This window comes from Siniperca chuatsi, linkage group LG18 (assembly GCF_020085105.1).
Source record: "Siniperca chuatsi isolate FFG_IHB_CAS linkage group LG18, ASM2008510v1, whole genome shotgun sequence".
NCBI classification, from domain to species: Eukaryota; Metazoa; Chordata; class Actinopteri; order Centrarchiformes; family Sinipercidae; genus Siniperca; species Siniperca chuatsi.
Window position 1 is genome coordinate 28,239,817 of NC_058059.1, and position 13,332 is coordinate 28,253,148.

Below are 13,332 nucleotides of genomic sequence, written 5' to 3' on the forward strand. Positions count from 1 at the left end.
GCTTTGCGGGGGTTCTGCCTCCTGAACAGCCTGTTAAGGATAGAGAGAGTTGTTGTTGCGATAGGGGGAGCCTCTGGGGTGAGCAGTTGTGGAGAGGCCCAGGAACCTGCTGAGGTGGGGGAGGTGGAGCAAGGACACAGGAAAACTCAAATGTGCTGCTCTGGAGAGGAACTTCAAAAGGGAGCTCTCTTTGAAAGAAGAGACCTTCAGAAGGGAGCTGGCAGCCAGGGAGGGCAGATTTCAGAAGGCTGTCATTGCCAAGGAGCTGAGGCTCGAGAAGCAGCTGTCTCTGAAGGAGGAGTTCCTCAAAATGGAGCTCTCTTTCAGCCTTTTTCAGACATAGTTCCCAGTAAATTACTGGGATAACCTTTCAGACGCCGCTAGTGATTTTCACTATTCACACATGCCGCTTCATTCAGGAACATTTCAGTCTTGTGCCTTTTCACATGTGCCATGGCAATGCTGGAATAGATGAGGCAAGGGACAGACCAGCAGATGGCGGTAATGCAACACTTACAAAACTGAAGAAGATGATGGGGGAAGGCCGGATGTACATGTACACGGCAACGGTGAAACTGGAAGACGTCATATTATTTTCAGAAACATCTGTCCACTTTCCAGACATTGAAAAACGGAGCTTTGTTACAGCTTTGTCACAAACAAAAGGTTATAATGCTTGTTTATCAAATCACCCACGAAGGCATTGGCAAGCAAAGCAACCGTAAACAAGTCGCAGATTCAAATACGTCATCAGCAGAGTCTTGTGATTGGTTCGCTCGCTCCACGTGAAAGGGTCTTTCGTCAGGCAGACGTAACCCTTTACGTGCTTGTCCCTGCAGTATTACTTCTGTCATTCACACCGGAGCCATTTTCCCTGAAATTTACTAGGTCTTGAGGTGGGAAATTGGAGGTACAGATTTCCCTGAATACTGTATCGATCCCTGTTCCCATTCACACATGACCCATGCTGAAAATGTTCCTGAACATTTCAGGGATAGACATGTGTGAAAGGGGTTAAGGAGAGGGGCTTCAACAAAGAACTGCAGGCCAAAGAGGAGAGATCAGAGTGGAGTTCTCTGAGAAGGCGAGCTGGAGGGGGAAAACTCAGCAGCTGGAAGTGGAAAAGAAAGAGCACAGTTAGAAGCTGCAGGAGAACAAGGCCACAGGGGAGATCGGGTGCCTGATTGTTCAATTCATCCAGGTTCAAGTATGCTGATTCAGCTGATTGTGTTGTTTGTGGCTTGTACGAACAGCTGGTGTGCTTCAGAATTCGCCTTTAGAAGTGAAACAAAAGTAACCTTTTTCTCTCCTCAGAAGAGATTGTATCAACATTAATCAGGGATAATGCAAAGAGCAAAACGCCACATTTTGAAACGTGTCCCATGGTCTGATTACTGACAAATGCATTGAAGATTTCACCTAATGGTCATTTGTAATAGCCCTTTAAAGTAATGATTATATGTATTTTTATTGAATATGTCACAGGTTAAAGACTGCTAGTCTGTGGGAACTGCCTCAGTGTAAAACAGATTGGATATTGTGACTAAATGTTTTTAATTAAAGTGGTCATATTATGCTTTTTGGCTTTTTCCCTTTCCTTCATTGTGTTATATATCTTTTTTGTGCATATCATAGGTTTGCAAAGTGAAAAGGCCCAAAGTCCACCTCAAAAGGAGTTACCCTATCCCACAGAAAACTCTGCTCCTGAACTGCCTGAAAACAGCTCAACTGTAGTCCAGCCTTTACTTCCGTAACGTATCTACGTCATTATGTCACACGCGTCATAATGCACGAATTGAGCAGTTTCGACGAGTACACCTAAATATGAAATTAAAATAACATTAGATACCCTCCAGTCAGTCAATAAAATTGTTACTGTGATGTAGAGACAGTGCTCAGTTAAAACGTTACGTATGAAAGATAAATTAGTTACTAATTAATAACTTCCCACTCTGAAACGTCTTGCTCCAGTCTCGGTTGTGAAGCTGGTTCGGGTTGTTGGAACATGTACGGCTGAACCTAAGCCACAGTTATTGGCTGAAGCGGCTTTGTTTTGGATCACACTACCTTGCTCGTCAGGACCCACCCTACTCTGCTTCTGATTGGCTAGTAGTCCTTACCTAGGTACTACGCATGTGGAGCTCCCAACAAAGAATGTAAATTAAACTATGTAAACCTATTCTGGTACAACCCCAAAATAAAACTGTGAGCATAATATGACCACTTTAATTGAAATTCTCAAATAAAGTGTCTGTAATAGTGAGAAGTCTGTTCACACGCCCAAATGGAAGACAGGGGCTGTGTCTGAAATCTCTCAGTCATTAGTAGTAGTTTACTCTGTAGTGCTCGTTAAAGTGAGATTTGGGATATTTACTAAAAATCATCATTCTGTGTCATCACTGACAGGTGTAGTGGGTGTAATGTCGCATGCCTGGATTTCTGTATCTATATAATGCGGAGCATTGCATTGTGGAATTGTGGACACCACTTTTATTCATTCCATTGTTGGGATCTTTGAGGGCACAAGAGCATACATTTCACACTCAGAATTCAGACTCTCAAATAAAATGAAGCACAGTAAATATAGTGTCTTATATATGTGCCTTAGTAAATATGGAGTCATTTCGAACACAGCCAGGATTTCCTGCAGCATTTTAGTGTGCAGGCTCCACTAATGAAAGAAGAAATTATACAATTTTTATGAAATATAATATTACGTTTATTAAGCTTCTGGGAAAATGAGCAGTGGCGCCACATATTTAATGAGTGAGGCGATTAAACTGCCATCTCATAACTACACTGAAAATGAGATGAGATGCTGAACACAGGAACACAGGACTTGATCCGACCCAGTGGAGCAGTGCAGAGAGTGGAGTGTGTGTGTGTGTGTGTGCGCTGGTTTACCGGCTTGTTGAAGGTGCTGTCCCCTCTGTCCAAGGAGCTGCTGTCCTGGAGGAAGCCTGGGGCAGACACAGGGGTCCTCTGTTCCTCCTCAACAGAACTGCCCTCTACTGCCTTACACCACTCCGTCAAACGTTTCTGCTTCTTCTCCTCTAAGAACCAGAGCATGTGATACACACAGAGGAGATTAAGACAAAGCCTGATGGAAGGCTGTGATGCATTTTTTTTATTCAGTCTGACTCAGTGAACTAATTAGTAAAATCTTCATACTTCTCTGTGTCTCTTCCTTGTATTTCCTCAAGTCCTTATTGTTAAAGCCCGTCAGCCTCAGAATGTCCTCCAGAAAGAGTTCCTTCACTTCAAACTGTCGTCCTTTGACTAAAGATATTTTTAAAAAACTGTTTAGTAATAATAAAAGTATTAATATTCCATTCCACATTCACAGTTGACCCTCACACCTGGGGGAAACGCTGAACTTGCATTGTTTCAGTTAATAATAACCCATCTTTAAATTTGGAATGAATTGTTCCTCTGGGGAAATGTGTTCTGGATGTAACAGCTCCAGTAATTATCAATCTATTTGTGCTAATTCATGGTAAAGGTTGTGCATGTGATATTTGCAATTCCTGGATAGTGTCGTGTCCCTTTATTTACCTGTGTATCTTAGGTATTTGTATATGAATGGATAGAGGAGAGTGTCAAGTATCGCAGGGAAATAAAAAACATGTTGATGAGACATTCTGAGCCTTAGTAATGTCCAAAAAACGTGTTGATAGTGTAAATGATGACATTTTGTCAGTGTTATTGTTTTTGTTTTTCTTATTTATGACGTGTCGTCCGACCACATCTAAAGGCAAAGGTGTTTCTACCTGTTCAGAATGTCCACACTTAAAGGAGGGGTGAAAAGCTTGCCGGCAGAGCCTCCTTCTGGCAGCATCCCACCGCCTCCCTGATTGCAGGACTGTGTATATGAGGTCTGTGTGTTCACATTTGAGTCATTGTGGTGGCCTTGTGGTTAAGATGCATACCATATACTGTGATTGCAACGTCCCTGGTTGGATTCTGGCCATGGACCTTTGTTGAATGTCCTTTCCCCTCTCCCTCCCCTTGTTTCCTGTCACCTTTCTACTGTCCATGTGTTAAGTAAAGATGCCAAAAATATGTCTGTTTTTTCTCAAATCAGCATCTCACAAAATAAATTTCTAACACTTTGTCATCTCAATAAAACGCACTGTTTAGATTAGAGGATGCTTTCCGCATCATATCCAACTGTCACAGAGAAGCCAACTAGCTGACAAACATGCAAAGAGCGCTGATGTAGTGTAGCGTAGAAGCAAACTTCTAAAGCAGAAACAGCTGCTATGAGCATTCATTTAAGGAACACAGAACTAGCAGGACTTACGGTGGATAACAGGGCAGGAGCCAAAGTACTGAAGGAACAGGTCTATATCCAGAGCTGCACTGGAGAGGATCAGTTTAAGTGTGGCGATCTTCTGAAGCACATCCCGCATCTTAGTGAGCAGGAAGTCAGTCAGACCGTCGCGCTCATGCACCTCGTCCTGTTAAAACACAGCAAGTCACTTTAACATGATGTGTTTTCTCAGTGAGTTCAAAACAAAAGTCAAACTGCAAGCTGAAACACTTTTCAAGAGGAACATAACACCCCCTGAAAATCTTGTTTTTGCTGACCTCCAGTGGTTTAACTTTTCATTTGGTGCAGTGATGCACTGGTGGACTCCAGGACCCGGTGACATCACTGCTGGGTGTGGTCACACCTTTCAACCAGAGAGGGCAGCAAAACACTGCTTTTCAGCCTGCTATTATGTTATTCTTTGAAGAACAATCCCAGCTTCAAATATGTGTATTTCATAAAGCAGGGTCACAGAGTTGACCAGTTTTCTGAGACAGTGTGTCCTGTATATTTGTAGTCTTGATGCTCACCACAATGACATGTGTGACAGTTGTCAAGCTGGCATCTCCAGCCATCAGTGTTCTGAGGAACACTCCACTGGTGCAAAAGGTCAGCAGTGTCTTGGGGGAGACCCTGAGGTTTCAAAGTTAACAGTTACAAGAGTCACTTCCATATTAAGCAATATAAGTGTTTTCCACAAGCTCGCAAATGTTACATTAGGAAAGTTTGTCTTAAATACTCATTTTGCAAAATGAGCGGGAGTAGGGCGGGGCCATGCCTCAACCACACCTCTAATCACCTGTCGAGAGCACTTTTCAGACATGACATACGTAACATTGCTGGTGTCATCTATCTGTTAATGTAATGGCTTTTTGTCTTTTGACTTAATGTTCCTCACGGCTTTCTTGACATGACAACACATTTATGGAAAGAGCCACAATGCTCGTGCGATATTTTGTACCTCGTGCACGAGAGCAGCGAGAGAGAGGCAGACAGCGGCAAGTTAAAAATGTTATGACAGCAAAGAAGAAGACTATTTTCTGTTTTCTCTCAGGTTGCATCACTGATGGATTTTTAAATGTATTTTGCCGTTAAATCTTTAATTAATGAGCATCGTTGTGAACCCCCCCCCCCCTCCAGCCACGCTGGCCCAGCTGGACTTAAGGCTGCTCCTGGCTAATGTCCGGTCCGGACGAAACGGGACTCAGTCTGGCCAAGCAACGGGAATCAGAGACCGCTGTGCCCACAGCTTTACAGAGACCTGCTCCATCGACGTCCCGGATCAAGCACTCGACGGGCGGACCGTGTTCTGAGCTGACGGAGCGCAAGACTCCGGCAGGACGAGGGGAGGGGGACTCTGTGTTTACAGCCATGATGCTTGGTGCTCAAACGCAGGCAAAGCGGACGGACACTGTCTTACAAATGTCGAGCTTTTTATGTGAAGATGGAAACCATATTATCATCAAACTATAGTACTTTGTGATTGCACAATTTGAATTTCAATTTCAAAAAGGGGAACATTCTGAGATTCAATTTCACCAAAACACATTCAGTTTCCAAACCATATTTAAAGATTCAGAAAGTGGAATTCAGTGCATCCAGATTTCCATAGTAAATATGGAATGGTGTTCCCCTACAAAAACAAAGCTTCTAGTCGGTTTTTTTGTCTAATACTGGTTTCCAATGTGTGTGTGTAGAAAACATGTTTATTGAGCATTCTCCCTAAATGTTTTTGTACTATACACTTGTTAAAGGTATTTTGGAACTAGCTTTTTTTATTTAAATGGAATCTAAATCAAGCTGGCTTGATTTGCTGATTGGCAGCTACTGTAGTTCGTCCTTGAACTGAACTAGTTGCTCTAAGTGTAGATTATTCACATACTAGGAAATGTTAGTGTCTTTCTATCAAAGATAAAATGCTCTGTTCTAATCTACCTGCTCTCTAGTCTGATGTGATAACCAACAGTCTGGCCCACACTCTCTCCTCTCTCAGCTGCCACTCTCTCAGCCACAGCGATGGCAGCCAGGCGTCTGGGCTGAGTGCAGAAGATCCTGCAGGGCTCTCCATTCCTGCTGCACTCATCCAGCAGGAACTGTGGGATCTGGACAGTACACAGTGACACTGGATTACCTTTACAGAGGTCATTCCTTTAAAACACACATACTAGAGAATACTTATCCAATGTCAGCGGATTTAGTCCCTTTTAAATTTTGTAAACACAGAAAAATGCAAATTAAACCAATCCCTGCACATTTCCAAGATTTTGCGAATTTGTTTTAGTGCCACAATATTCCTAAAGAAAATCAGTGAAATACATCCAAATGTAACTAATAATTGTACTTGTCATAAGTAGGGGCATCCTGGTAGCCTAACGATTATGTAACCTCCACGTCCCAGTGCGATTCCAGCCGGGACCATTGCTGCATGTCACACCCCTTTCTCCCCATGTTTCCTGTCTGTATCGTCACTTCCAACTGTCAATTGTCTAATAAGGGCAATAATGCACATTCAAATTTGGACCTAATGGTGGCACTAGATAAATCACTTAAGTTCTTCATCCTGAAGGGAACATGAATGTAGGAACCAAATTTCATGACAATCTATCCAAAAGTTGAGATATTTCCCAAAAAATTTAAAATGTCAACCTGATGTTGGTGCTACAGGGAAAGTCAGAGGATCACCTAAGTGACTAGGATTTATCCTCTGGGGACCACTAATGTCTGTACAAAATTTCATCTCAATCTGTCCAGCAGGTCTTGACATATTTCAGTCAGGACCAAAGTGTTGGATTGCCCGTCTGTCGGACAGACCCACCTGTGTAGTTTTTCCGGAGCCGGTCTCTCCCACCACCAGCACCACCCTGTTTTCTCTGATGAGCTGGATGATCTCTTCCTGGCGTTCATGCACAGGCAGGGAGCGTCGAAAACTGTCCAGTTCTGATGGACTCCTCCTCCGAGGCACCATGGGTATGCCGTTGTTTAAGCGCCCACTTGCCCTGTTCCTGTCACAACTGTTGTCTGAGGGAAGAGCTGAAGAATATTACGTGACCCTATACAACAAACCTGTTGACTTGACACTCAGGTGTTTTTTGCATCTTGACATGCAGAGGCATGGCTGCATGGAATAATGATTAGGGTCGGTTGGTGTCCTGACATTACTGTATACATTGGAATATGTACATTTCACCACTACTGAACAATATGCAGACAATGAAAGAGTGAACAGTGAGTTTTTGCTTTAATTCACCTCTGAATGACAACATCCACGTTTATGTCACTGCGTGTGTTTGTGTGTGTGTGAACCGTTTGGTACAGGACGTCTGGTCTATGTTAAAACCAGATAATTACTGTTGAATTAGCTTAATAGCGAAATATCACACGGTCAGGCCTGGATGCATAGCTCATATAACGTGTGTTGATGAGATGGTGAACACAAATGAGAAAACAGAGCTGGAAGAGCGTGCAGTGTCATTTCGATCTTTCTTTTGAGAGTGCTGTGTTTTCCCACTAAGCTACAATGACACTGGACACAGTGGAGGAGACAGAAAACATGTGCTGACTCTGTTCACCTGTAGTTGGGTGACTGGAAACTAGGGCTGTCCCGAATACCATTTTTTGTGCTCCGGAGCTTCAGTAGTAATCAACAGCGAATATCTGAAGCTTCGGCCGGGGTGTGTGTGTGTGTGTGTGTGTGTGTATACACACAGGCGGTGGGTGCAGAGCATGACTTTTTAAAACATTTTTTTCTGTCAGCGAGGCCAACGCCATCCGTGATCGATTAACTGGTGGACAATCTCCCCTCGTCTTACCCCTCCCATATGGTCTACTGACAAGCAAGGTCCAGGTAAAGCAACTGTAAACACACCTGGTTGGTGCCGATGTCATTCGGTACCAAGTTGGTTTCGATCGTTTCGATAGTCTACGTCATTAACAACAAGACTCCTCCACATGCGGCTCACCCGCTGCTGTGAAAACAGAATTGCGGGTGAAAAAATCCAAAACGGGAGTTGTGTTTTTTTTGGGTGACTTTATAAAACTGCTGACAAAAAAGGTCAAAACAGAGCAGACACATACAGCGAGAGAGAAAGAGGCGGGGCAAGCCGGTGTGTGTGCAGCGGTGTGCAGTAAGAGACAGAGGTGTAGGTGTGTGTGTGCGAATATCCGAATCCCAAAACTGAAAACCGAATACCTACCCAACGAACGAATATTCGAATATTTGGGTCCAGCCCTACTGGAAACATAATCAAACAAACATTTACAAAGGTATAACCTTTGTAAATCTATTAATGTTTCCCTCATGTAGCCCAGAGAGCAAAGAGTCATTAATATTTTTTACAATAGGTGGCAATATAGAAAGCACACCAGTGGAAGTAGGCACCATTACATCAGTTTTGCCATTTTTTCCTCATATAGACTGAATATTAACGGTCACACCCGCATCAGTGTAACAGTGCGCAGTCCTAGTTTATACACAGACACTGACACTCACCAGGCTCTGCAGCCACAGACATGCCACTTTTGTTGTTGGGCTGCAGGTCTATGCGTTCCTTATTGCTGATGGGGAACCTCTGAAGCAGGCTGCGTATTAAATATAAGGAATTGTGGGAGAGCGTGAGGGGCATGGTAGGCCGAGGCTTGTCTGAACCATCCCTCTTCTTGATGGTGAGGAAGCGATTTGGTCCTTTCCTGAAAAAAAAGTAGAGAAATTTCTTCCATTAATGTATTTGTCAAAACTGATTTGAGTCTGCTTGTGTTTAATGAGCACCAAAAACTGTTGTTGTACGAGGTCCACATTCACTGTGACAGAGAGTGGGGATCGCTTTGTTAGATGAGTTTTACTAAAAAGGAGAAGACGACCGTCTTTCTTCAACTTCCTTAAAAGGGACAGTTCGCCCCAAAATCAGAAATACATATTTTCCTGTGAGTTGCAGAGTTTTGGAGATATTGGCCGTAGAGATGTCTGCATTTTTGAATATAATGGGACTATATGGAATTCGGCTTGTGGTGTTCAAAGCGCCAAAAAATACATACAAATACAAGCTCAACAGCAGCGTCTCTTTCCAGAAATCCTGACCCGGTTACTCAAGATCCACAGACCTTGTTGTGAGCAGCTTCATGTGGGAACTATTGGTAGAAAGAAAATAGCTCCTACATGAAACTGCTCACAACAAATCTAGTATAGATATAGTCCCATTATATTAAAAAAAGGCAGACATCTCTACGGCCGATACCTCCAAAACTCAGCAACTCACACAGAAACAATCTAGATGGATCAACAGCACTAGGAAGAAAAACATGTATTTTTGATTTTGGTGCTGGTGAAGACCAGCAGCAGAAACTTGTAGGTGAAAACACAATCAGCGAGAACTGACCAATCAAAGTTCTTGCAGTCACCATGTGGTATCACTGTAGCTCTGACGTCTAATTACACTTTAGAGAAGGTCCACGTCAGCTACAGTGTAGCCTACAGCAGCTATGTGCATAGGCCCCAAAGCTACACCATAATAACACCTTAACACAGAACTACAAATCCAGCTTGATTGTAAAAGACCCTCTACCCCTTTGTGAGAGACTTTGTAAATTACTCGTGTAATTTTCAGTCCTCGTTATACTTTCAGCACAATTCCTCAGAGTGAGATACTCAGATACTTGATGAACACAGATCCTGGTGGAGGAACTTACCCTTTGCTCTTAGAAATGTAACCCAGGGACTGTGCCATTCGATGAATAAAAGCCCTCTCAGTACTGGCTAAGGAGGAGGGAAATTCCATCTCTGTTCAGTCAGGGAAAGGAAAGGGTAAATATTAGGACACACTGCAAGACTCGACCATCGTACTTTCCTGCTCGCACTGGTGTGATATAACAATAACTAACGTTTTACTAAGGTAGACCAAACAGAAGTGTTCTGCTTTTATTCTGATATAAAACAATAAAAACAGTCGATACCTTTCTGGTCACTGTAGCGAAACCTCTCCAGAGAGAGGTTCACTGCTATCTTGACTTCTTCATCGATGTGAATTTCTTTGAGGCCATTGGAGATGGAACCACGGGGTGGTGTGTTCTGGCTCTTGGCTGGTTTTTGTGAAGCTCTACCAGCGTTCGACATGATGCACTGCAACAAAACAAACGTTTATCTTACCACAGGAATTCTTGCGTTCACCAAGCGTGGGCAGAACACACATATAGGTGGTCATTTCCTACAGCTCATCTGTAGGAAATGAATGACACTATTAAAAACATCTAATCAAACAAACTGCTGAACGTTTTGCACAATTCCACGTCTCCTGAATGTACCCAGAATACAACAAGTCAACTGATGAGAGCAGTGGGAACACTCAGAAAACACACACACTTTAATTTGCGTCAAGTGAAACGTCCATACTTTATTAGGGATGATAGTTAAAGGTATGTTTGAAAATTTCCAATTCTATGTCTCTACAATGAAAATGTACTGAAAGTCAGCCTTAAATACTTTTGTCAGTTCTTGTTTACAGGTTCTTTCATCAGATGTTTCCTGATGAAAGTCACAACTATACTATTAACTATTTAATTACAAATTCGTGTATGGCTGCTTGTATTAAGAAAAAATGAAATGCTTCTGTATCTGGGAGGTTGGAGTTGTGATCATTTGTGTCTGTCATCTTATATTGTGATATCGCTATGTATCATACAGTACATTTTCTAGAAAATATGAATAAAACAACCAAACAGGAATGTCTGTTTTTGGATATTCCATATGGCACTTTATCACATGTTGGAAAAATCATATAAAAATGCCATTTGGACATAAATCAGTTCTGCTCACTGATTTACTGTCCACATTAGCCTAATACACCCGATATGTTAAAGGGAGAGCTAATATGGTGCAAACGGTATGGCAAAATGTCCGACAGTTCACACATTTCTACTGAATCACTGTATATGTGTATATAACAGGGAGAAGTCATGAGGTGGAGTACTACTCAGCCTGTTCGCAGCTTGGCACCACACTCTCTGTCTAACTAGGGCTGGATCATGCCATGGGACTCCCACTGGTTCCTTCAAATCTGTTCCTAATTTCAACGACACAGTGGCTAAAAGGCTGCATGATAATGTTGGCGAAACGTGGCCTATGGGGGGTGCTAATTAGCCATGTGAAAAGAAAACGGTGTAGTCCCTCATTCGTCCAGGACTCTTCCATAGTAGAAAAGGTTTCAGTCGTAGTCATCTGGACACTGTTTTCAGAATCAAGACGTTTCGGCTCCCATCCGGAAGTCATTCTCAATTGTGAAAAATGGACCGGGAACTCGAAACGTCTTGATTCTGAAAACAGTGTCCAGATGACTACGACTGACACCTTTTCCACCATGTGAAAAGAGTTTCACAATAACATTTTGGCCCCCGTGCAACAGCACGACGTAGTGAGGAGATTCCGTGGTGAGGTGAGAGGACTGTCACTTGTTACATCACCACCCTTACTGTGCTACACCTTCTGTTCCTACATTTCTGCTTTAACCAAACGTACAGCCGGGTCTCTGTGCATTCTGTAACTCTTACCAGCCTGTATGGACCTGCCCCAAACTGAAGAGGGTCGGAGGACACGACTGCTGTGTGAACAGAGAGGAAGAGCAGCAAACGTTACGGATTCATAACAACGTGCCATGCTTAACGTTATTGCGACGCCTTTTCAGTGGATGTTTCCCACAGTTAATTGACTGGCGGTGTTTTTAGGTTTCAGCTGGCAGAGCTGTAGACTTGACACTTGGACTTGACAGAAAAACATAAAGTGAGGATTTACTGAATGTCTGCGTTACGTGTGAGACTAACGTCAGGGCTAATTTGTAACGTTACTATACGGTAAACCAGCAAGTCAGTGTAACGTCAAGCCGCTACGTACTTGGGTTAAATCAGCGACAAGCGGAGGCTCTGCTGGTTAAGAAGCCTCTCCACAAGGGTTTGTGTGTTTCATTTCACCGGGATCGAAACTGGGTTAATTTAGCTAACCTAACTTAGCTGGACGGGTGAGAGACACGCCGTGATAACAAAACTGTAGTTAGCTATATGTCCAACCTTGTCATAAAACTAATTAACGCAGATACTGTGCCTTGATTAGTGAAGAGCTTCGGCAGTGCCCTCAAACGAACAGCACCCGGTCAGATTAGTGCGCTGAGTGGGACGTACTCCATCGAAGTGTTCAGCCCGTGCCGCGCATGCCTCTGCGCATGCCCCCTGCGCTGCCGCCAACACCGAAAGTACATCCGGTCGGACTCCTTCACAATGAGCGAGTCATTACGACGAACCTGACGTGGACCTGAAAAAACATCATTTTACGTACATTATTTATAATAGTTGAATTGCGACAAATGTTCAATAACTATTTGTTTAAAGCCCACGGAACTCAGAAATTGCAGTTAGGTAGCGTTAACATTTCATTGTCACTGCACGGAAATTTCAGTGTTGACATACCAGTCTTTACGGTTTGTACTTTAGTATCATGCTACACTTTATATCCTTCGGGTTTAAAAATACTACGGGTCGTCAAAGTCAGCAAGACCAACTGTACAACACCTCTGACATTATGAGACAAAATTATAAAGTTTAGTTTTAGTTTAATTTAGTCCAGAAATTGTGACTTCCGGTTAGGTGTTCAGCCTTCATAATAAAAGCACATCCAAATACATAGAAAAAGTATATATGATGTTATGTGTAATTTGTGACAAATCATTTCAATAAATTAATAAAACGTGTGTATTCTTGGCAAACATAGTGTAGATATCCAGTGCTGGTCAGGGGACCTTTAATATCCACTGCAAATGTCAGTAGCTAGTTGTTGAGATAAGTTTCTCCAAAGTGTTTGACAGACAGAGCAACGTTACAATCCTCTGGCCCCACTGTTAGTCTTATTCTAAGTGTTCTGTCCTATAGAGCCTTCATTGGAAACATACTAAAAAAAAAAAAAAAACGAAAAAAAAAAAAGTCATGTAGACATTTCGCTTCTGTTCACTTCAGTAGCACGGTTCCTAGCTTCCATGTTTGGTGTA

The 13,332-nt window shown here is 42.8% G+C and overlaps 1 protein-coding gene across 11 annotated transcripts in view; it reads right to left on the minus strand.

The window, feature by feature from the left end:
- The window catches only part of LOC122865819 (3'-5' RNA helicase YTHDC2), a 46,655-nt gene extending 34,077 nt beyond the window's left edge, over positions 1–12,578 (minus strand). Inside the window, exons 1-11 of one of the 11 annotated variants that reach the window (XM_044174715.1) lie at positions 12,396–12,566; positions 11,849–11,898; positions 10,259–10,424; positions 9,995–10,085; positions 8,802–8,998; positions 7,128–7,330; positions 6,248–6,414; positions 4,843–4,945; positions 4,304–4,460; positions 3,172–3,279; positions 2,905–3,053 (exon numbers count right to left, since the gene is read on the minus strand). In XM_044174715.1, coding sequence (XP_044030650.1) covers positions 2,905–3,053; positions 3,172–3,279; positions 4,304–4,460; positions 4,843–4,945; positions 6,248–6,414; positions 7,128–7,330; positions 8,802–8,998; positions 9,995–10,085; positions 10,259–10,418 — 1,335 coding nt within the window. In that variant the 5' untranslated portion in view covers positions 10,419–10,424; positions 11,849–11,898; positions 12,396–12,566. Of the gene's footprint in view, positions 1–2,904; positions 3,054–3,171; positions 3,280–4,303; positions 4,461–4,842; positions 4,946–6,247; positions 6,415–7,127; positions 7,343–8,801; positions 8,999–9,994; positions 10,086–10,258; positions 10,425–11,848; positions 11,899–12,188 lie in introns of all 11 variants that reach the window. The other 10 variants (XM_044174706.1, XM_044174705.1, XM_044174711.1 and 7 more) reach the window with 10 other exon arrangements.
- Between the last annotated feature and the right edge of the window lie 754 nt (positions 12,579–13,332).